At 38.7% G+C, this 25686-nt stretch overlaps 2 protein-coding genes across 2 annotated transcripts; both read right to left on the reverse strand.

Annotated features, from left to right (window-relative positions):
• Positions 1–4641: 4641 nt before the first annotated feature.
• On the reverse strand, positions 4642–6471 carry LOC134382058 (gamma-crystallin A). The gene is made up of 3 exons (XM_063102188.1): positions 6463–6471; positions 6119–6361; positions 4642–4914 (listed from the first exon to the last, which is right to left on the reverse strand). Exons 1-3 carry the CDS (start codon positions 6469–6471, stop codon positions 4642–4644), a joined length of 525 nt encoding a protein of 174 aa, XP_062958258.1.
• A 6300-nt stretch (positions 6472–12771) lies between these two features.
• Positions 12772–24963, reverse strand: C1H2orf80 (chromosome 1 C2orf80 homolog). The gene is made up of 7 exons (XM_063086405.1): positions 24923–24963; positions 23123–23204; positions 20903–20985; positions 19518–19605; positions 19056–19127; positions 13331–13418; positions 12772–13040 (listed from the first exon to the last, which is right to left on the reverse strand). Exons 1-7 carry the CDS (start codon positions 24961–24963, stop codon positions 12772–12774), a joined length of 723 nt encoding a protein of 240 aa, XP_062942475.1.
• Between the last annotated feature and the right edge of the window lie 723 nt (positions 24964–25686).

Consider the following 25686-nt stretch of genomic DNA (forward strand, 5'->3'; position numbering starts at 1 on the left):
TTCCCTCCCCACACACAAATGTTTTAGTTTATAATCTGGATTTTCCTGGAGCTTTTGCAGACTTCTTTTCCTGGTTCTCTGGTAACCAGTCTTCCAAATAAAATTTCCTGCGTTCATCAGCACATCATTGATACGACCCTGCTGAAAGTAGCCATGTCTTTTGCTTTCATTTAAGTGAGTAGGATTAAACCTGAAACAAAATTTGGAGGACTCATTTGGCTCACGATGATGAAAATAATAATAGGTGGTAATAATGGCCTACTGTATAATGAGTGTCTAGTATGCTGCTGACATTGTACCAGAAATCTTATACAAACTATGTCTTGTAGCCGATCCAGCATGAATATTATCAGGACTACCCCCAAATACTTGAGAGACATGGGCAAGAGCATAAACAAGGCCATCCTGTCCCTACTCCATGGACCACCCTCCTCTCACTCCACTCCCTCACGTGCCCAAACTCCATCCATACTTTCCCAACCCCCACCCCAAACAGCTACCAGTGTCGTCAGAGAACAGGCCTGCTGAAGACTCCCTCTTAGGTTTTGGAAGTGAGCTTGGGTTTAAATGGAGAGAATTCTGCAGCTACAAGTATAAGGAGGATGGTCTAAAAGAAGGTGTTAGCATGTCCCACGGCCCCACAGACCCCTGTTTGCGGGAAGAGTTCAGCTAGAGGAAGCCAGAGTGAAGTTCTCTGAAGCACCCGGTCATTTAGGGACCCTAAATGACCAAGTCTAATCACAGTGCTGATCACGAGGGAGAAACAAATCCAGAAAGGTACACATAGATAGTGAGCAGAGGATCTGGGAATTGAACCCAAGTCTGCCTGCCTCCAAGGCCTAAGCTAATTGCCTCTCTATACCAATGGCTTGTTTTAGATGTTATCTTTTCAGATGTGCATATCTGATTATCTTTTCACTTTCTTGATAGTGTCCCTTGATGCAGTAGGTCCAATGTCTTACTTTTTTCAGATTTCCACAAGGCTAAGCACCCAAATAGCCTGCTCTGTCTCTACCAACCCTGAGAATCTTTGGCTCTTACAGGAGTTCTAGTAAATTCTAATGGATTGATCAATTGATTGATGGGTGGCAGGCTGATTTCTTCGGCCTATAGGATCTCAGCATTTAACTGACTGTAAAGGGCTTTGTAAAACTTGATTCAGCTATTTGTGTGTAGATTTCTAAGAGCAGTAATGGGTGACTGTCCAAAGAACATTGATGATTTTCGCATTCCGTTGATTTAGAGGAACTTTCTAGAAAACAGCTCATTTTTTCTGACCCTTTTTCCTTGTAACATACACATATGTAGCACAACTAGATCAAACTGATGGAGCAATGATTCCTACTTACTGAACTTCTGCTATATGCTAGCTTATTCACAGATAGCGTTTTCTTTGTTCCTCATGAGAACGTGCAAGTGTTAAAACTAAGGCTTAGAGAGAATAAATAACTTGCTCAAGATCCCACTGCCACTAGGCAGTTAATTCGGAAACCAAGTCCATGCCCTTCAAAGCCTGAATTGGTAACCACTGAGATACACAGCCCTTAAGCCTAATAGTGTCAGAACTGGGAGGAAACATGGAGTTCATCTTGTTCATACCCCTCGTTTTATAAAGAAGGGAGTTTGTGGCATACTGAGCTCTGTGAGATAAAATGCAGTGTTCTAAACCTTTCAGTTCACCCAGATTAAAACAAAACAAAACTTCAAGTTAACATAATTATTTTCAGTGAGACATGTCACCTGTTTTTTTCTTTTTTGCTAAACTAGAGCTCATATTTTATTAGTCACTCAACTAGAGGACAATACACAACGATTTAGCTAAGCCAGAAGCAAAACCACAAATCTGCATATTAGGTATCAGTAAGAGTCACAACTTTTTGATAATATGTGTGTGTATATCTTCCTATTTATAATTTATCCCATATGCTTCTTCAACAGGAAGGAATCTTGTATTAAAAGAATCTTCATCATTTAAGGTTGTGAGCAAGACATTATTTTTTAAAATAGCTTTATTGAGATATAATTCACACACAATACAGGTCATCCATTCAAGGTGTACAATTAAATGGTTTTAGTGCATTCACAGATATGTGTCACCAGCAACACAGTCAATTTTTGAATATGTTCATCACCTCAATGAGAAACTCTATTACTCTTTAGCTATTACTTCCTTATCCACCCATCTCCCCAGCCCTAAGCAACCGCTAATCTACTACTGTCTATAGACGTGCCTATTTTGGGTATTTTGTATAAATGAAATCATATAATATGTGGTCTTATGTGACTGGCTTCTTTCATTGAGAATAACGTTTTCAAATTTCATCTATGCTGTAGCATGTGTCAGTGATTCCTCCCTTTTCATGGCCAAATAGTAATCCTGTATATGGATGTATCACATTTGTTTATCAAATAATCCGTTGGCATTTGGACATTTGGGTTGTTTCCACCTTCTGACTATTGTGAATAGTGCTGCTATGAATGTTTGTGTATAAGTTTTTATTTGAACATCTATTTTCAATTTCTTTGAGCGTATACCTGGAGAAAAATGGTTGGGTCATAAAGTAACTCTATGTTTAACTTTTTGAGGAACTACCAAATGGTTTTCCACAGCAGCTGCACCATTTTATATTCTGACCAGCAATTTATGAGTGTTCTAATTTTTTGACATACTCACCAACACTTATTTTCTGTTTTTTTTTTTTTTAAAGAAAATTATTATAACCATCCTGCAGTGGTATCCCATTGTGGTTTTGATTTGAATTCCCCTAATGAGTAATGATGTTGAGCATTTTTTCTTTTGCTTGTTGACCATTTTAAAATCTTTTTTGGAAGCCATATATTTAAATCCTTTGCCCATTTTTTAATTGGGTTGTTTGTCATGTCATTTTTGTTGTTGAGTTGTACAAGTTCTTTAAATATTCTGGATACTAGAACCTTATCAGATATGTGGTTTGTAAACATTTTCTCCCATTCTATGAGCTGTCTTTTCACTTTCTTGATAGTGTCCCTTGATATATAACAGTTTTTAATTTTGATGAAGTACAATTTATTTTTTTTCCCTTTGTTGTGTGTGCTTTAGTGTCATATTCAAGAAATTATTGCCTAATAAAAGGTCAAAAGATGTATGCCTATGTTTTCTTTCAAGAGTTTTATAGTCTGAACTCTTTCATTTAGGTCTTTGATGCATTTTGAGTTAATTTTGATATATGGTATGAGATAGGCATCCAGCATCATTCTTTTGTATGTAGATATCCACTAGTTCCAGCACTATTTATTGAAAAGACTATTCTTTCTCCATTGAATGGTCTTGGCACTTTTGTCAAGAATCAGTTGAACATAGACACATGGGTTTATTTCTAGGCTCCCAGTTCTATTCCATTCATCTATATGTCTGTTCTTATGTCTGTACCTTATTGTCTTGATTACTGTTGTTTTGTGGTAAGTTTTGAAATTGGGAAGTGTAAATACTCCGACTTTTTGTTCTTTCTCAAGACTGTTTTGGCTATTCTGGGTCCCTTGCAATTCCATATGGATTTTAGAATCAGCTTATCAATTTCTACAAAGAAGTCAACTGGGACAGAACATTATTTTTGCTTATATAAATTTGGAAAGGGAACTAACACTCTGGGAGAGCAGCTTTTCTATAGTGGAAAGAAATTCCAGAGATATGCAGGATAGCACATATTAGTATCTCTACCTAATAGAGTCATTGATAATTGAGTCTCAATAAAAATTCATATTGGAGTCCAAAATAAAGATGGCCATATTGTGATGATGAGTTTGAGGGGACAGTAAGGAAACATTAATTTCTTACATTTACATTTGTGCAATAATTTAAAGGGAACAAAGTGTGTTCACAGTCTTTTCCCATAGTTTTATCATAATTATCCATGGTTTTACTAAGGTGGGAATTTATTATTACTTGTAGTTTTCAAATAGGTAATTTAGTCACAGAGAGGATAGGAAGTGACTTGCTCAAAAAAATAAGCCAATTGAAACTGAGGGGCTTTCTGGGATGGAAGACTTTCAGTGCTAAAAAGGGCCCTGGAAAACTAGGCTAAGTCGGTCACTCTACTAGTAAGTGGCAGAGGCAGGATAGGAAGTTAGGCTATTTAACTTTTAGGTTAACACTTTTCCTACCAGATGACCTAACCAAGCAGGTCTGACCTTCTCTACTTTGGAAATTCTGTTTCAAGTTCCTGTCTTAAAGGAAATGCACCTTTTCTTGACTAATCTTGCCTGGGACTTCAGCTACTCTAATCCCTCCAGCAATCCCTTGACTCTGGTGTTCCAGACATAACAGGTTCTGTATTTCCTCCTTCGTATGGGTTCTAATAGTCATTCACTATGTTCATTTTGCCTTTCTCCCTCAGACGGTCAGTCGCGGAAGGCAGAAACAGTCACTTCTCTCTCCTTCCCATGACAGGAGTGACTACTTCGTAAATACTGTTGCCTGACTAACAGGAAGTGGACCTTCCAAACACTTTTCAAACACCTTTAAGGTCAGGGAGGTTACCTGGGTTCACCGTTTATTAGAATTCAGTTATTATTTAAAGATAAGCAAGAGCCACTTAGTGCCAGGAACACAATATGCACATTTATTGTGTTTCTATGTGGATCATAACAAAAGAAAAGCACAGCCTAGTACAAATCGATGGCCCGTTTCAGAGAGCCAACTTTGGCATCCATGGCCCCCCAGTCGTGGTAGCGCCTGTAGTCCCCGGGCCTCAGCAGGTACTGCCTTCCGCGGTAGTTGGGCATCTCGTAGAGCACCCAGCAGCCCTCCAGCACGTGGAGGGAGTAGATCTCGTGGAGACGGAAGCGGTCGTGGATGCCGGGGCAGTCCTCAGTGAGCTCGTGCACAAGGCCTCGGTAGTCATCTCTCTCGTACAGCCTTATCCTGTGAGAGCTGGTCTGTTGTGACAAAAAACAAAAGAAGAAAAATAAATGGCGTGCATCTTTGATGTCAGTAAAAGTGATCCTTTTGTGCATCTTTGTGAAGCATGGATTTAAGACATCCTGTGAACTATGTTTCTTCCCTAATCCCACGTTTTATATTCTTGTTCTAACAAATTAGGAAGAGTATTAAATTAAAAAATAAATAAATAAATAAAGCTGACCGAATCAGTGAACTGGAGATCTTTTGTAAGAAACAAACGTTGAAATACAGAGAACGAAAACATTTCCTTTGGAATCAACTATCTGTCACCACCTTAGTTAGTGAGTTTGCAGAGAAGATTTTAACCCTCATTTCCAATATGATTCATGTAACGGAGTCCTGTCAAGCTTGATTTCAAGTCACTTTTTGCACTCATAATTTACGAATCATATTTACTCTTGCGTTCACATGTCTTTTCAAGAGATATTTTGCCAAGTCATTTGTACCATTTGAGTTTCTTGCCCCAAGGAAATGTCTATTTTACTTACATCTCTGTGTATCTGTGGATTTTTTCTAGGCTAAATTTTATTTCAGTTCTTTAATCTCTTGGTCACACCACATAATTTGTTGCCATCAGAAAGCATGAACACATGCTTCACCTGATTAAAAAACAGGAAGCAACTCTTTGGTGAGGAGCATGTCCTGTGAAATCCGAATCAATAATCTGTCTCTGACCCTTGTAAACAACTAGTTCATAATGAATGCTGGAAAATATGAAGCCACACCAGCTGAAACATTGTTCTAGTTTCTAGATCAGCATTTTTATAGAATGTAGTGAAAAAAAATCACCAATACAGTCAGAATACATTGTGCCTATATTGTGCTCCCACGATCTGTTAATTTTTTTCTCACTAGAAAAGAATGATCTAGGTAGATTTTTTCCTTTACTGAACAAGGTGATTTTTATTTAAAAATTAGGAATCACCTTGATGCTACCAAGTTGCATTTTAAAGTCTATGTTCCTGTGATTTCTTGTGCCCTAAAACAATATTGATGTTCTTACATAAGAAAAAGAGATGTTACTGTTCACACTTTTTTTTTTAATGTTTGAGGGTCAGGCCTTGCTATTCTTACTGTGAATATTAGTCCTGAGTTGGGAAAAACTGACTTTTATAAACAGGAATTGATGGACAGTGATCACTGAATCTTTCACAGTAGTTAGATTGAAGCAAGACTCACATAAGGAATTGTGTGGCAGGAGCGGATGGCGTCGCTGAGGCCCATCCACTGCTGGTAGTCGGGGTACTCGCCACGCCGCAGGAAGTACTGGTGGCCCTGGTAGTTGGGGCGCTCGTAGAGCATCCAGCAGCCACTGTCCACCCGGATGGAGTTGCAGCGGCTGAAGTAGGGCTGCAGGTTGGGGCAGTCGCTGCTGCACTCGTAGCAGCGGCCCTTGAATCCCCGGTCCTCGTAGAAGGTGATCTGCGGTGGAAAATAAGGTGACAGCAGACAGTCAGCTGGAAGGTACATCCCCACACACAGCAGACACTCGGTAGACATGATATGGCACTTGATTGGCTCACCTTCCCCATGGTTGTTGACAGCGATGGTCAGCGTCCAGAGTGATGGGGAGAAGTGTGGCAGCTGGTATATATAGCAGGACGGCTGCTGTGTTGGCAAGAACAACACAAAAGGGACCTGGGGTAGTGCGTAAAGGGATTTCTGTGTTCTCTTTTTTTTTCCATTTGAGATCATGGGGCAGGGGGCTCATTCTCTCTGGCATTTTCGAGTTGTCCTCACTAGCTCCAGTGAAAGGCATTGAAGTCAGCAGAGCCATTATGACCTTGGAGACAAAGGGCGCACTTCTCATCCTATGCAGCTCGCTGGAAATACATTACATGCCCAGCATTTTGCAATGTTTGCCTATGGAAACTGCTGAGATGGAGGTTGGTGGTTCCATCGGAGGTAACTCATGAGAATTATATGAGTTCCAGAAAAACTCGAAGTGCAAAAGGGCAACAAAATAGCCCAAATAAAAAATTCTCCAATTGAAAGATAATTACATTTCTTAAATTACTTCATCAGTGTGATATGGATTTGATAAAAAAGATTTTGCATATGTTTATGTAGGGAAAAAAAGAATAGAACTATGTATATACATCAACGTGTCAATTATGGTTATCAATGAATGGCAAGATTATAGGTCCTAATTTTATGTTTTAAATTTTTTTGTTTTTCTGCCTTCTATTCCCTAAATTTCCTGTTATAAATGCATGTTACTTTTATGAGATGAAAAATAATAAAATCAATTTTTAAATGTATGACTTTGAGTTGCTGGTAAAAGTGGTAAATTTTGGAAATAGGTATATTTTGTCTTGAGATTAAACACTTCTTTAGCTGAAAATAAAGAGATTTCTCGAGAGTCTGTGAGACACTCAAAGAGCAGGAAAATATACAGGATCCTTCCATTCCCCTGCCCCTGCCACCTTTCTTCTAGGGCTGCTTTTTGTTTTTAAAACTTGCACAATTTGCCTGTGTTTTCTCTCCCCAAAGTGTCACTGTTTCATTGAACCCCAGTGACTGCCTGAAGAGCATTAACCATTGCTGCCAACCTGTTGATTTAGAAGTACTCCTCAGATATGCAGGGGTAGAGGAAAATTCCAAACCCCAGATCATCTTTCGTCATCTCATGTGTACGTAGAAAGATGAAATCGAATACTTTTGTGCTTCAGACCCATGGAGGGACTCTAAAAGTGTCTCCAACCACAGCCAGAAGTATGTTCACAATGCCATTTGTGAAAATCCTCAGGCAGCACATAAAGCAAATATAGAGATGGTGAAAGGAGAGACAGCAATAGCCACAAAGAAAAAAATTTCCCCATAACTAGTAGAGCTAGACAAAAGAAAACTGGGCAAAGTTTTATGATGCTGGACATCTGGCAGTGTACGCAGGGACCTCAGGTCACTGATACCCTCCTTTGTCTAATGCTGCAGGTCTACTGGTAAATCTGTCACAACCATAATTAAACTCAGCGTGAAAAGGCTGCATTGGTTTCCCCAGCCACAAGCCCACATGGGGACACACCACTATTTTCAGCAGAAGTCAACAAACCCCACGCGTGTTTTTGCACATGCTAATGAAAACTGTTCTGCAGAAAGATGATTCACCAAAACCTTAAGAAAGGTATAATCTGTACCGACATTCATTTTATCAAATTGTTATTACATACATTGACAGGCTAAGCCACGCACCTAACCAGCATTTTGGAAAGGTACCAAAAACCTGTAACATTTTTTTTCCTAGTAGTCTTATATTCTGCTGAGAGCAAGCCTGCATGCAATTTTCTTTTAATGCTTTATTGAAATGATTTGAACTTTTTTCCCCACATGTGAACATAGTAAAGGCAATCAATGACAGATCAATTTTATTTTGGATTAAAACTTTGGAAAACTGACTCCTACTCCACCACTGTGCAATATTCAATGTTACACATTTGTAAAATATGCTACAAAGCTGGCTAGCTCTGGCACAGAAACACTATATACTCTCCGAATTTTCCAAAAGTATTCCAGTCACAATGAAGTAGCATAAGATGCACACATTTTTTTCTTATCAAAATGTAGCTGTGCAATATGCTTCTAAGAGAAGAAAACTCAACATCAAAAATAACATTTCAATGCAGTTGGCATCAAAAGCTAACTGTAAAGAAAAATGTGCTGGCAAGAGCTGCAGTTTTAAGATGATATTTCTTGTCTGCTCCCAGAAACTCTATTATGAAGTTCCATGGTTCAATTCCAAGTTTCTAAGTGACCTGCAGAATAAAAAGATGATTTGGGTATGAAGACATCAGTTTAACATAGACAGAGACATTAGCTTTCAGTCTATAGGAAGCTAAGGTCACATGTCAGATACTAACTTGCTAAAATGGATTAGATGAATGTAGGTACAAAAAAATTTCCATGGAACTATTCTGATAGATTTGGAAATCCCGTTATATTTCTCAGGTAAATGCAATATGTGATCCCACACTGGATCCTGCACAGAAGGAAAAAATGCTTTAAAAGGACATTATTGGGTCAGTTGACAAAATTGGTATGTAGACAATAGATTGAAGTACCAATGTTATATTCCGAAGTTGATAACTGTACTGTGGTTATTTAAGAGAATGACTTTGTTCTTAGGAAATACATACTGAAGTACAGAGAGGTAAAGTGGTAAGGTGTATATAACTGCTAATGGCTCAGAAAAAAAGTGTCTATCTACATACAGAGAGAGAGACAGAGAGACAATGATAAAGCTAATGGAACAAAACGTTAACAATTGATGAATCTGTGTAAAAGGAATATGCAAGTTCTTTGTACTTTCCTTGCAACGTTTTCTCTAAGCTTCAAATTATTTCCAAATTAAAAAAAAATAATAAAAGATATACTTCTTTTGACCAACTCTACCCAAACCAAATCAGTTTTGGGCCCCTTAGCATGAATGTATTATGCTTATAGCATATCATTTTGAATTTCTGATATATTGCTTTGAATTTAAACGTAAATTTTCCCCTCTCTGTCTTGTTTCCTTCCATGATATTGTGAATTCTTCAGGAGCAGTAATAAAAGGAGTAATTATATTAGTGCTTGCTATGGTCCTGGCACTTTTCTAAGCCCTTACACATATATTAACTCATTTAGTCCTTCTAACAACTCCATGAGGTAGGTACTCCTAGGATTTTCTTTTTATAGATTAGAAACTGAAGCACAGAGAGAATAAGTAACTCACCCAAGTTATTAAGTGGCCAGCCAGGACTCAGGAAGTCCGGTGTCTGCTAGCTCTTCGGTATGGTCCTGTCCATTCCAAATTCATTTCCTAGTAATGTGACCAGTATTGACACTTTCCTAGGAAATGATGCTGTTCCTACCTATTTTGACTAATAAATCATCTACTAATGCCAGTACAATAAAAAAGAAATCTTTAAAACTGTTTCCCAGAAAACCTAGTTTGTTTGTTTTTATAATTTCCCCTTTATGAAGAAATTCAGTGGCTGAAAATAAACAGAAAATTCTGAATAAAGTATTGTTTTTAATCTTGAGATTAAAAAGTTGTTCTTCAGCTAAAAAAAAAATGACATAATATCCACAAATCCTAAAGAAAAAAACTAAGCCCAAATATATAAAATGAAAAACTTCTTTAAACATCAAACTGTGGAAGCATATTCTTCATCCATTTAGTAAAATATTTATTTCTTTAATTAAAAGTTCTAACAAGCCAATGAAACTATATACATATATCTATACATTTATCTGTAATAAATATTTTACTATCACTGTGGAATATACTATAAAGCATATGTATTTCACAGGGCCTGGTTTTCCAAAGCCTTGCAGTTTCAAATATTGACCTGGCAGAGGACTGGAAATTTTCCTTAGGCTATAAAGTCTCTGGTGTAAGATAAAGATTTGTGGAACAGCAAGGTTGCTGGCTCAAGGACAGACTAGTTACTGATTGTTATGTAAAGATACTGAGAAATTACTGTAAGATCACTTAATTGTCTAATAGAATGTCATCTGGTTTGTTTCACTGAAAGTTACCAGCCTATATTGTTAAACTATAACCCCACCTATGTTCTCTTCCTGTAACTTCCTGGTCTGGAAAATAAATGTAGGAAGAGAACCCCAATTTGGGGTTAATTTCCCAAGGAAGGGATGCCTCTTGCTTGAGGGTTCCAGCAGGAGATTAACCACTTCAGGGTCTCTCACTTCTCAGAAGAGATGGGCTTTGAGTAATCCTTTGCATCTCCACCACCCAGGGGAAGCGGGGTGACAAATCCATGGGGGGTGAAGCAACAAAGCAACATACCATAAGAAATATTAACAGTAGTTATTTTTAAGGTGTGGGAAAGGAGTGTGGTGAAGAGGTAGTCTTTTACTTTTCACTTTATATTTTCTGTATGGTTGAAATTTTTACTATTATTTGCTATTATTATAAAAATTATTATTACTATGTATTACTATTATAACTTTTAAAACCAGTTTAAAAAATATATTACCTAGGAGTTGGAAAAAATGCATAAGATACACAAATAATAAAGCATGGGAAAAAAAACAAACACACAAGTGGATTTTCTGTTGTTTGATTATCAAGAAGGGACCTTGATGGAAGGGATCCATCTCAGGGGACCTGGCCCTACTGCAAAATGGTATTTGTTCTCCTGGCACTCCTGGGCTTAAAAGCATCAATCAGCTTATAGAAATGAGTCTCTTGATCAGTACAGACAAGACACAGTGGTTTCATAGTGGTCACCTAAGGACCATACAATTATTAGCAATTCACTAATCGACAATAATTACTGAATTTCCACTGAAAATTTATATACATTTGAGAAATAATCAGGAAATAAAAGATCTGCTTCCACCGAGAAGCCAACAATCCTCAGTGGCTTAAAAGAAACATATATGGATGAAGTTATATTTTCAAAATAATATACCAGTGAGTAATCTTTAGAGCCAGGTTTTCATTACATGGGGTCCATAGATGAGTCTCAGGGGGTCTAAACCCCTGTTTCAGAGATCTATTTTTTCACGATTAAGTTTTGAAGTCCAGATTGTCAGTATGTTTGTGTATGTTTGTGTGCACAGGTGTTCATGTGTGTTATATCTGGAGTTTACTGTTTTTGATTGATTGTTGTTTTGCTTTCTAAAGCTTGCTGTCTCCAAATTCATATAAAAAATGACCTCAACTTATTTCAGAAAGTTCTCTGAAATAAAGATATGGTTCTAGAAAATCTATAAAAATCTATAAAATCTATAAAATCTGTCAAATCTCATTTTAACAAATACCTTTAAAAGAAAACCCAATATGATGATGATTTCCCACTAGTGCAATCGTTCTGTTAATAGTATAACGCTGAAGGGCTGGCTGCTTAGCTCGGTTGGTTAGGGCTCAGCGTTGTAACACTAAGGTTAAAGGTTCATATCCCCATACTGGCCAGCCACCAAACAAACAAACAAACAAACAAAAAAACCCCAATATGACCAAAAAATCCAGGCAGTTGATCTGATAAAGTTATATTTCTAACCAGTCAATGGTTTGTCTCTGAAGCTTGAACAAATTTAAAGCCCCATGTAGCCCAATCTATTCAGTTTCATATTTTAAAATTGCACAGTGCAGCAACCAAACTAAATAAAAGGGATTTCAATTTTCACTTGTGTATCTTGATGCAAACCCAATTCATAACTCAGTATATTAATCTTCAAAATTCTCTTCTCCCTTTCCTACCTTACAATCCTCCAGCTCATCCATAATCTCTCATTCAACAAAGCCCTCAAATATCTTAGACACCCAGCTGTAGTGCTTTTCTAATTCTCTCCCCCTCAGCTTTTATTATGTTGACCAACTTGATCTCTTTGACTTCTTTTTAAAATTTCTTTTCACTTTGCACGTTACAGCCCCAGGCAGAAAGAAACCTCCTCCCTTTCTCCTTTCTCTCCAGTCCTGTCTATCTACGACCATTCTCTGAATTCTGCAACATAAAAATCAGGAATCAGATGGACAAGGCAGAAGCAGGGGAGATGCCAATCAGGAAAAGATAAAATTCTCATTAGTATGAGAGGGACGAAAAATAGAAACATTTGGGATACAGATATTAATATAAACCTTCTCCTCAGCATACTTATTTGAATCAATAGAAGAACAGCCAATTAACTTGTGAATAGTACTTTTCAAATGTTGAAAAGATAATAACAAGTAATATTTACTTAGGGGTTTATTCTGTGCCAAGATCTGTACTAACCTCTTCACATGCATCATCTCAATTAATCATCCCAGCAACCTTAAGAAGTAGGTACCATTATTATTCCCATTTTGCAGAGGAGGAAACTAAGGCACAGAGAGGTTAAGTAGCTCACCTGAAGTCACACAGCTGGTAGTAGTAGGCCTCAGATTCAAACCCAGAGCATCTGACTCCTAAGGCTAGACTTAGCCACAAAATAAGTAAAGTACTCCCAAAACATCTGCTATCAGTTAGGTCCAATTTATATTTTCGACCTACTTTGCTCTTCGGCTGTGTGTCTGAAAATCTTTTTGATAATTTCCATTCTGTGGCATTTGCTTCCTTTGTAGAGCTGCTGGTGGTCTTTTTATTTGTTGCTGCTCCCTTTCTTGACTTGACACCTACAGACACATACAGTAGCCATATCTGTACATAAAACTTTTAAAAAATGTGTCCACCCACAGTATTAGATTCTTCCCTTCTGGAGTGCTTTGCTCCCATCACCAAAGGGTCTGAAAAATAAGACTTCTCTGATTTTGGTAATGGAGGAAAATCAGGTCCTAAAAGCTCCTGGTTCTTTTTAAGTCAACCAGAGAAATCTAATTACCATTACAACTTTGACCTTACCCTGTGAGCCCACCTCCTAATTTTACTTAAACTTCTCTAAGCAGTTGAAGGTAAAGAGGCTTACTGTGTTTGCGGGCATATTCTGCTGCTTTGGGTGCTGTTAACATGGCAAAGGGGTGCAAGGAGAGATGGAAAGAGGGAGCTCGGTGAACCTGAAAGGAAAACGACCCTACTTTTAAAAGCTGCACACAGTTTATGTTGTTAACATCTGCCAGTTACAGCACTTGGCCTGTTCAATCAACCCAGAGTCCTTAATCAGAGCCCATTGATGAGGCACATGAAACACCTGTGAACATGAATGCACTAATATCTTCGTTGTCTCAATAAAAAGTATCATTATGATCATGTCTTAATTCAAGTACTTACTGAATGTCAAATTATGTCCAAAGCACATTCGACAGGACTTCTTGACTGTAAGGCTGAGGAGGAGGAGAGGAAGGGGATGTGTAGCGCATATAGGAACTGGCACAAAGAAGGCCTGGATAGGGCATATATCATTAAGGGATAAGGGGAACAGGCAGTAATTGTCACCTACCTTTCCACCTGGAGCAGTAACTTACTAAAACATCATTATGATATCACTGAGATGGAAGGTGAGGCATTTCTAATCCTAGGTGTCAAAGCAATTGAATATATGCTTAACAGCAATCAGATTTTCCAAAGTAAAAGTAGTGCATGTGGTTGGAAAGAAAGTTTTGCCTTTCCAAGAAGTTTTGCAATGTGGTTGGGATGTTGCAAAGTTATATTTTCAGAACATCTTCATGTTTATGAAGAAAAAAGGCAAATTTCAAATAGAAGTATTGGCAAATCTAGAACTTGACTGGTTCTATCCTATAGAAGTTTTTTTCTAAAAATTGAGACTCTGTATTAAGAAAAAATAAAAATAAAAATAACCCAACAGAAAAATAGACAAAAGACTTTAATAGGTACTTTATGGGAGAAGCATATGAATGGTTGTCTATTGGTATCAGGGGAATGCAAATTAAAATCACAGTGAAATACTATAATACACTTAACAGACTGACAAAACTTAAAAAGCCTGAAAATATCAATGTAGATAACCTACCTTGCTGGTAGAATTATAATTGGTACAACCATTTTGGAAAACAATTTGGCTTTGTGTACCCTACAGCTTAGCAATTTCGCTTCTAGGCATACACCATACAGAAACTCTTTCACTATGCAACCAGAAACATATAAAAAAAAAAACCCTGAATCTCTAAAACAGAATATATAAATACATTGTTTTATATTCCTAGAGCGGAATACTATATGCAGTGAAAATAAACGTGCCACAACATGGATAAATTTCTGAAATATAATGTTGAGTGAAAAAAGAAAACCATAGAATGACACATTTGTGATTATTCTATTTATACAACATTTTTTTTAAGTGCAAGATTAAGCAATATATTGATTAGAGGTGCATGTGCGGTAAAACTATAAAGAAGTAATAGGGAAGGATAAACACATAATTCAAGATAGTGGTAACCTGGGGCGAGAGGAAAGGTATAAGACTAGGGAAGTACACAGAAAGCTTCAAAACTGTTGATAGGGTTCCATTTCATACACCTGGTGGAATTGTTTGCTTAGTCTTTCCATTTTAAACATATATGGTAAGTATTCATTTGGATATAATTAATATTAAAAGTGCATTTTTAATACCTCATTATTAAGATCTGTCAATATTGAACTTTTGTTTAAAACATATGTTCCTCCCCATATCATGAAAACATTTTGTCATTTCTGCACAATTCCGTCTGAGTCAGCATCCTCCGAGAGGACAAGACACAGGGCAGGTTATTGGAAGAAGTGTGAGAGGGCAGAGGCCCACTACAGAGGCCAGGCTGCTGTCAGGAGGAAGGAAGCTGGCCGTCCTGAGTGGGAATGGACATGGCAATGACAGTGCAAATCTGGAAGGCTGCCCTTCTGTCACCACTATGTGCTTGACATGTGTGTTCTCATGGAGTCCTCAGAAAAACCTAGTGTGGTTGGGTAAGTGTAACCAGGCCTATTTAGGCAGGCCTATTTACATATAAGGAAGCTGCGAATCAGAGAAGTTAAATAACTTATCTGAGGCCACACAGGTAGCAAGTGGCAGAGCTGGGACTGGACACCATCTGTTTGCCTCTGAAAAGCATGCCCTGGACTTTGGATGTTGGCCAGGATGGACTTGAGTGATGGCCGTCAGATGCTGGGTGATGGCTTCAGGAAGAAAGGAGGAGGCAGAAGTTCTGGTGTTCTCTCTTCACCTTGTCTCTTTCCTCTCTCTATTGCACTCGTTTTTTTGTTCTTTCTGCCTCCCTTTTTCCCCTCCTCTTTCTCCATCAAATGGAGCTGAAGAATATTTTTATTGCTTGCTTTATTTGTTGGAGGAACATTTATGCTTCGTTTTCTTCTGCTTAAAATTGAGTAGCACGTTTTATATTCATCTGAAGCTAGTTGTAAATAACCCTCATTTCTGTAAGACCCTTAGCTGAATTTTTTTTCTGTGGGTCCTGAGTCCTCAGCAGGAAAAAGCTCCCTATCAGCAAAAACAGCTCCCTATCACTAGGTAGAACCCAAGGCTAAGAGTTGGGAATCAATACTGCAGCCTTTATGTCACTAGGTGGCAGCAAATAGCCTTGGAGAAAGCCATCAAGCCTAACTAAGCACAGTACCCATGTTGTATTGTGTAGCCAACTCCGGTTGCCGGAAATTCTATATAATCTGATTAGTATTCAACAAGGATTTGAGCTTTTGCTTGGGAAGGAATTTAACTGTTGCTTAGGAGACATTTTATCTGAAGGAGTCAAAGGCCATTCAGACATATGCAGCAATTAAAAGAGAACCTTCAGCAATTAAAGGAGAACCTTCAGCAATACTTTTTTTTAAACAACTACATCTCCTAGTTAAAACCATTTTTTGAAATTATATTAAATCCTAAAGGACTGTTTTAAAATAGTCTTACAGTAAATCTTTAAAGTGCTACATTTCCATTGAAAGGTCCTGCTAATTCCTCATTCAAAACGTGGAGAAGGTCCCTGAGTGGAGCTTTATGTGTAGCCACAAGAGAAAGGCCTGAGCTGGCATTCCGGAGGCGGGAGGAGCTTGTATGGCTCACAGGAATAGATCCTTTGATTCTTGTATCAGGAGCTGCAATCATACCCTTTGTGATAACTGGTTGTCCAACACAGGCAAAGTTTACATTGTGTTCCTAATATACATGGATGTTTGATTAGCTATTTAATTTTTTAATATTGAGAGTGGTGGTTCTCAACCAGATGTGATTTTGCCTTCTAGGGACATTTGGCAAAATCTGGAGACATTTTTAACTGTCAGACTAGAGAGAACTATTTACATCCAATGGGTTGAGGCTGGGTATGCAGCTAAACACACCACAATGTACAGGACAGCTGCTGGCCCCCACCCCGACACACACAACAAAGAATTATCTGGCTCTGAATGTTGAGAAATCCTGACTTACAGAAACATGGAAGAAATCAGATACCCAATCCCTGAGTACCAGAACCATAATTATAGCTATTATTTTAAGGTTACCATGTGCCAAACACTAAGGGCCTTACTGGTACTAACTTACTTTATTCCCATAACAACCCCATTTTCTTGTTCCTGCTTTCACAAATGACATTGAGGCTTACAGAGGTTAGAAATTCTGCCCAGGATTATTCTGCTTGTAACTGGTGGAGTTGGGATTCAAATCCAGACCACCAGGCTTTAGAATCCCAGGGCTTAACATTATACAAACTGCCTTTCACATATAAATAAGTAAATAAACCAATATTCATACCCCACAACCACAAACACATGCAAAAGAAAGTCTCCCTCTATGATTATATCTGGTTCTGTTCAGAGCTGGTCATTATGTAGTCTGTGTACACATCTGGGATTCTCATTATTGGTCAACTGATTGTGAGGATGGGGATTATGTGTCACTGAGCAGAGACGATGCTGAATAAAGGCTCTTTAATTGATAAATGAGTGATCAGGTGAATAGGAAGAGACTGGCTGACCCACCTCTAAACAGCAAGTCTTCCTGTTGTAGACGCTTTAAATGAACCTGACTCATTCGAGCTACACTGACAATCATGTTTCTTGACACCATGACTTCTTGATTGATAACCCAGCCAAGACTGGAGACGTTAACAGTGCTGTCCTCTCCAGGATGTGATTTTCTGTATTTGTCCTCTGGCCACCTGTGTCGAGACCAACCAGTTACCTCTCCCAGGCACCAGAAGACGAAGGAGAGAAAACAGTGAGTGAAAAAGGGGTTTGGGGCTCTGTTCTTTATATGTGTGTATTGGGGGGTTGGGACAGGGAAGAAGGGTCTGGAAGGGAGAAAGCTGCAGAAAAAAACAAATAGGAATGAAGCAGTACGGTTTGCTTGCTATCCCAGAACTGGGTTTTGTCTAAAAGCCAAGAGCAGCTTGGTCTCTGAGGATCATCAGGCCTGGGGTGGCTTATATTTCAACCAAGGTAAGCCCCAATATAGGATATAACATGTGTAAGAAAAATAATCTTGTCTGACATGCTCACCCTTGTATCCCCTGCACCTATGTCTATACTGAATGAATGAATGAACAAATGAGTGGAGTGAGTTGAAACTAGAGTGATCGGAGGGAAGGTTCTGATTTCCTCAATGATCAGAGAATTTGAGTCTCACGACTACATTCAGGTAACATAAGGGATCTGGTGACAGGAAGGTTGGATTCAAAGTTACAACACTTGGTAAATACTTCACTCCCAAGGTGGACCTGGTAGGCTCTTGAACTTGCAGGTAGGAGAACAAGGGAGGCAGGTGTTCCCGTGGTGATAACCCTGCCTCTGCCCTGTCTTCTCTTCCAAATCCAGCTGGGGACACTGAAAGCGACAGTGTAAGTGGAAGGCCTGGGTATGAGGGTGTTGGTTCCCCGTCCCCTGCACACCCTTCCCCCACTGCATCTTCTTTTTCCTCTTTCTTCTACTAGAGGTATCTAAAGGTAAAGGGATCAGTTGTTCATCTCTAAACAGCAGCCCATATTTAAATGTTTACTGAATGTTCATACATTAATAAATGGCAAAAACTGAACTGGACTTAAAGATCATTCAGAATACTCAATTCTTTTTTTCTTTTTAGAATCACTGTATGGAGATCAAGGAGAGAAAGGGACCCATCTAGGGCACTGGAGCAGTAGAACCAGAACTCAAACCTAGGTCTCTGAACTCCAAGATCATTGCTGGTTCTACTGTTAGTGATTTCAAAGTGGCCTCATGGAAAAGAGAAATATGCAGCAGTAAACTAGATAATAGATCATGAGAGTGAGCCTTGTAGTTCTTGTCCTAGTTCTAGATGACCTAGTACCTCATACCAGAGGAGTGTGGACTTACCAGATCTACGTTACAAAAAGCACGAGAAATAGTATTAATGAGAAATAGAGCAGAAGATAGACTCCAAGCCTGGTGCTCTGTTTCCTGCTACTCTTCAGCCTTTCACAAAACACATTTGTTATTACTATGTAGTCCTCTACTTAAGAAAGGGATTTTACAAACATATGTTACCCAAGTAAGATATGGCAGATCTGGTTTTGTGCATTTTGGTATAAAACTGTTATTTCATAATTTGTTTTTGGCAGCTGGCTGGTAGGGGGACCTGAACCCTTGACCTTGGTGTTATAACACTGTGCTCTAACCAACTAACTGGCCAGCCCAGTTACTTCACAACTGATGCCTGAAAATACGACATTACAAATTTATAAACTAAATAAATTATCTCAAAATTCCTTATATTGACAGTCCCAGTTCACCCTTACCTTGGTAGTACCAGAATTGGCGGAAGAATCAGCCCCATAAATTTTAAAGACTTCCTCAATTGGGATACTGTCCTGTTAAACAACAACAACAAATGTATTATCATACCATGGCTTTTCTTTTATTACAAAACAAAGCTATTACAGCTTAAGTATGTCTAGTACTATGCTTGGGTAGCGTGGGCACTAATTAACTTCTGGATAAATGGATAAATCAGTTCTCCAAATACCAATTAGTTATGCCTCTCTTTTTTTTTTTTTTTTTTGCCTTTTAAGTAAATGTTTTCACAATACAGTATAGAAGTAAAAATTTTTCTATTATGCCTTAAAAAATAAAATATTTACTATTAGTAACTCCTAAACATTTAGAAACATTGGTTAAAAAGTAACAAATATGCATTAATATCAAAATACATATAGTAGATATGAAATATCTATATATGCAAATAGCATGCTTTTCCTTACCATTAAGATTCCGGCATAAGATGATAAAATCATTGCTTCTCGTTCTCTACGGGTTGGGTAGATGCGTCTGCCACAAAAAGGCATTTTCCTAAGGGAGAATATGAATAAATAATGGTGGAGGTTTACTCTTGTTCTTTTTGACACCTGCTACATAATCTGCAATGGCTGTATGCCATTCACTTATTTATAAAATTGATGTGATTGACCTTTCATCAGTGAAATATACACTTCAAATTTTTAATCTTTCAATAATGGTGAATTTGCCCTCATCCACAGCTATCAAACATTGGCAGACTGGCCACTGTGGAGGAAGTTTATGGTTTTGCCAGCCAGGATCTTTTCCCCTTCTTTAGGCAGTAGGGGACATGCCTTACTCCACTTAAGTTTAGATGCTTCTAAGGAAGCTGACAGCGCCCCCTGGGCTCCCAAGGATGGAAAACACACCATGGACTAAGCTAGTCAGTATATTCCATCACTCATGTCAGGGCAAATAGAGCCATTGAAACACAAGTCAGGGCAAACAGAGCCACTGAGACACAATTCCGTGATTTTGTTTTTTAACCCATCCTCCCCTGGACTACGTGTTGTAATGACGTGGGCTGAAACTAAGAATGGTGTTCACCTGGAGGAAATAGAGTCAAGGGGTATATCCTAGTGATATCATTTAAGTTCTGAATTAAACCATGCCTAACACAGACCTACCCATGGACTTACCAGAAAGAGGCAATAAAAAATACGCCCCCTCCTTTTCTGCTTAAGGCTGTTCACATTAGATTTTCTGCTTATTATAAATAAACCTTAACTGCTACGTCCATCTAGGGCTAGTTGTGTTCAAGGCCATGGAACAGAAAAAATAATTGGCCTCTGAAATAAGCTATTTGATCCTGGCCTCATTATTTCCATGTTCTTACCAATTGAATGAGTCTGACTGGATAGTATTCCTGAGAGAAAATGCAAATAATCCTGAAGAGGAAATTATTCTATGATGCAAACAGCTCAGCTCGGGTACATATCTGCTTAAATGCTTAAGAAATTGTGTTTGATAATCCTTAGAAAAGGATTGTGGTCTTTACCTACAGAATTGATCTTTTTAAGAATCATGGCGTATATACAATAAAGTACAGTCATGTTTCTAAGGCGAACATTCTGTGCGAGAAAGTTTTTCATCTGATAGAAGCCAATTAGCAGAGATGCAAAATATGTAAACATATATACAGCTTCCTCAAGCTGGCAACAGGTGTCTAGTTGGAGAGGGATATTCACTCTGTAGTGCTTTCAAATCAGTGTGCCTCATGATGGAAGATGCTGGATAGAGCTGGAACTTCCTCTATCGTTAATCACAGTCTCACAATAAAAAGAAAAACAATAAATCTATTTCAACTTACACTTCCTCCCACTCCAGCCAAGTTAAGTCTTCTGAGTGGTCCAGCCATTGCAAAGCAACGCTGATGGCCAAGTCATAGTGTGCCTGGAAGCAGAAAGCACAGAGAGCAAAGAATCGGACTCAGACACTGGCCAAAGCACTCCCTGGACCCGATGACAATGGCACTGCTAAGCCTGTTCTATCATTTTGTCATGTCCAGAATGGGAAGGATCATTAGCTACATCTAATAACCTAATGCTCAGCCAGAAATAGTTAGAGATCTTCAGGGATTACATTTATCTCCTACTAGAGCAGTTGTTTGATTTGTGTGGTCTGGGGAAAAAAAAAAGGAGACATCAATGGAAAGAACACTAAACTGTGAATCAGGGAATCTGGGCTCAGGGAATCTGGGCTCAAATCTCGGTATTGCCAACAGCTCACGTTATATCCTTGGGTGAGTGATTGATGCTCTCTGGGCCTCAGTTTCCTTACATTTTAAAATAGCAAAAGGTGAGGGTGGGGGTGAGGCCACAGAGAACGATTTCTGATTCTGCGGGTCGAATGTCAGAAGGGTGCTTCCAGGAGCCCAGGGGAAGTGTTGTGGGCACCTGGACGGAGGGGCCGTTCTGTCCCCCCGGGGAGGTAGAGATTCCTGGGAGGCTTCAGAGAGGAGGCTTCGTTGGAGCTCGGCTTGAAGGATCACGAGAGTCTCTACAGATGGAGAGGGCCATCCCGGGTGGAGGGACCAGCGTGAGCAAGGGACAGGAGGGAGACCTGATTAAGTGACTTGCTGAGAGTCTCACAAACAGTAAAAAGCTGAGGACCAGTTCCCATGTTCATTCCTGTCATAGTGATCGCCTTTTCCTGGCAATTTCTAGGAGTTCTTGTTTAGTAAGCATCATTACCATTTATTTATCAAAATATTCCTTCTGCCTCTCCATCCCCACATCCAGAAAAGCGAGGGTTGGTTTTGTTTTTGTTTGTTTTAGACAGGTTCTAGGGTTCTAACATTCTCTAAGCAATATAATTATTTCTTCGAGGAACTAAACCAAACTGAAAAGTGAACCTAAATTAAAAAAAAAATTAATACTAAATAAAAAAAATAAATAGGAAGAATTGGACCAGGTTCAAATGTTGAAACCTAATCCAAAATTTGATGACTGGACCAGCGGCACTGGCAACACCTGTTTGCTCACTAGAAATGCAGATTACCAGCCCCGCCCCAGACCTGCTGAACCAAAACAGCACTGTTGACTGGCTGGTCCAGGGGCTGAACTTAACTTTCTAATAAAAATTTCTTTGCAGCTGGCCAGTACAGGGTGGGAACCCTGGACCTTGGTGTTATCAGCACTGTGTTCTAACCAACTGAGCTAACCAGCCCCCAAATAGCACTGTAATAAGACCTCATTCAAGTTTGAGAAGCACTGCTCTAATCTTTTTCATTTCTCTGATTAATATGTGTACAGAAAGGATAAAAGTTAACCACTTATTTAGCTCCAGGGAAGGTCTGAAAGTCAGTGAGCCTTGCTTTGCTTTAGTCAGAGAGGGAAAGGAGGGGAGAGGGAAAGGGAGAGTGCCTTTCTCTCTTATTGCAAAGATAGCAATGGGCAGCCTGAAAGAAAATGAATTTCTTTTTCTTTTTCTTTCTTTTCTTTTTTTTTTTGTGGCTGGCCGGTATGGTAATCCAAACCCGTGACCTTGGTGTTATAAGGCTGCATTCTAACCAACTAAGCTAATTGGCCAACTGCACTAATTTCTTTTGAATTAGATCTTTCTACAGTTTCTTAATTTTTATAGAGTGAACTTTCAGAACCTAACATGAGTCTGGGTTTCAATATGAATAACCCAAAGGATTTTAGGATTACTCATTTCTTTGGTCTTCCCCCACTAATGCAAATGGTAAAGAAATTGTTATATGTGACAATTACATGAGAGCTAATTTTGTCAAAAAAATTTTAATAACATGTATGTGACATTTTACCTTGTACTCATTTTGTTTTTTAATCTTTTCTCTCCTCATAGCAAATAATGCTCATGACATATTTTCTCATCGTCTTTTAGCTTTCTGTGTAGTGTGACGAAATGACCATATGGACAATTTTAGGATGAGGAGAAGACGAGGAAGGAGACATTTTTAGCGGGAGTGGGTGTTAATATTGCTTATGATTATAAATTGGATCCTTGTTCTGTCCCCTAACACACGTAACACATATGGGACTTGCAGCAGCATGCCTTTCTTTACCATATCATCTAGAAAGGTGAGTTGCCTTCTTCCTTTTGGGTCAAATTCATTTTCCCGAAGTCTGATGCCAATATAATCTCCCCTTAAAAGGAAGAGAGCAGTGTTGAACCATGGGGACGTGACATGGGGCTCAGTCTGCAGAAAGAAGCTTTATCCCCAGCCCCTCCCTCCTCGACCGAAATACAAGAGAAGTCACTGATGCGCTGGTAGCTGAGATAATATTCAATTTTGATTTACACAGTAATTCTGTAATGCTGCAGGTTAAAAATGTCTAACATTTATCCAAAAATTAAACTCACATTGTTGGAACAGAATTTACAGGAAAGCAAGGAACATACCAAATATTCACACACAGAAAAAGTTTTACAAGACCACAAGGATTGAGACCCACTGTTTAAAATAAAGATTCCCTTGCTGCCCATGTTGAATTCAGGCAGAATGTCCAAAACTGATATATTCCAGATATATAAAATTCTGTAGACATATATTCTCTTGACTTGAGGCTGTTTCATATGAGAATGAAAATACCGTTAGGAAGAGTTAGGCATAAAAACATGTTGGTAGTTCCACTTTGCTGTATCCTTATCAGATCCTTTCCTAACAGTGGCTTTTAATAAGAGGACGTAGAATAGAAAGGGTGCTACCCTGGAAAAGTTCACGAAAGGAACTGGATGCAGGAAAAGGACTGGGGTCTGTGAGGATGATCTTAGCGAATTTCACAATTTTACATCAGGCCAGTTCTGTTTGTCTATTTAGCACACTAGAACACTTTGCACTAGTTACTGCGTGGAGGATAAATTTGTTTCTAGCTTTTAAAAGCTTTTCTTCTGAGTCATTAAGCTTTTCTAAATCTATAAAAATTCTTGAATTTTTTGCTGTGAAATTCCAAGTCACTTTGAAGTAGCCTAAATGAATTCTTTGGATATAAAATTGTATTTATATCAATTTTGAAATTCTAATTCTTTGGATGAGATATGTAGAGTAGTTGGTATTCCTGATTACAATCTGTTCTTTATTATTGTACTGTACTATTGGCCTCCAAACACATACATGTAAACATATGTGAATTCATATATAGTTTGTTCCAGTATTTCTTAAGGACTTATTCAAAGATAATTCTCTTAGGAGGCAGAAAAAGGACATTTGATGGGGACTGTGATAAGATCTTTGATGAAAAGGGTATTATTATGATACCTATAATACATATAAAATACAGCACAACCATTTTCTCTTTTTTTATGGTCTTGATTTTTCCCCAATATTTGTTATGTACCAGCTCAAAGAAAGACTACCACAGGAGGAAAAAATTTTCTTTTGAGAAACTTGATGTTTTCTATGTTAATTTTAAAAAAAGTTCAGATGTCAAGAAAAAGGAGATAAATTATTTAGTTGGTAAGGCGGACAATAAAAGAGGCAGAGGCTGCAATTGAAATGCTGGGCCCTTGGGTCCATTTTTCAGGAATGTCTCCTATCTCTTCACCAGCAGGGCCAGCCCCTTTCAATGGCGCATCTTGCCCACAGATGCTGACTGGGCTGTGAGCTCAGCTCCGAAGATCTAGAGCAGGAATGCCCTGAATGTCATCCTGCCAGCAGAAACATCCTCCCAAGAGACCCAGCATCCCGCTTTGCACCACATATAATGCATCCCTGGTAGGAGAGAGCGGCCAGATAATCTTCAGGCTTTCTCCTACAATGCAGGAACAGATTTTTTACCCCCCTGCCAATATCCAGATCATTTATGACATGAAACCCACCAAATGCGGGGTGTCATAAATGAAACTTATTCTCAATCATACTTACAGGAGCTTTTTCATTTCCTTCTTTATAAGCCTTCTTTCCATGATTAAAGGCTTATCCAGCTGAGCAGGTATCTGCAGCTTACACTGCACTTGATATCCTTTGGAAAGACCCAGCTCTCTGAGGCTAGAAGCTACAACAGCAAATCAGAGAGAATTTGAGTTAGGGATTCTATCACCCCAAATACCAGTCATGGAGTCCTAAGCTCTGGAAGGGATCTGAGAGTGCACAGAATTTAGGACTCATATAGCAGGTTGCAGGTCAGAAAGCTGTCTGGAGGCTAGTGCACTGTACCTTGTGTTTATCTGACATCTTTTATTCCTCCCAAGTTTTTCTAACCCTTATCATTTCCTTATTTTTGCAATACTCTAGCATGTAAAGCAGAAATGGCTCATGTAATGGTTTATGAAACTCTCTGGGCAGAACCATCAAAACATGGGTGGCTTGTGATATGAATATGTGTGAATTTTTCTCTGTGCATTAAACATTTAAACATAGTGACTCCCAGTGAGTCCCTGGTGCTAAGGCTCATAATGAAGTTTACTGTAGAACCTGAGGCAGGATAAGGATAGGGCTGACAGGAGAGATTCCATGTTGTCCTCTGCACCAAGAGCCCAGTGGTAGTCTACATGCTGGAAATGCAGCAGAGACCCCAGGGACAATAGACTATGTCCTGTTCCAGGAAACACTAGGGAGAGCAGGGGTTAAAGATAAGCCCTAAAGACACTGGTATGTCCCACAAACATGTCACTCTCCAAGATTCCTTA

This window comes from Cynocephalus volans, chromosome 1, assembly GCF_027409185.1.
Source record: "Cynocephalus volans isolate mCynVol1 chromosome 1, mCynVol1.pri, whole genome shotgun sequence".
Taxonomy (NCBI): domain Eukaryota; kingdom Metazoa; phylum Chordata; class Mammalia; order Dermoptera; family Cynocephalidae; genus Cynocephalus; species Cynocephalus volans.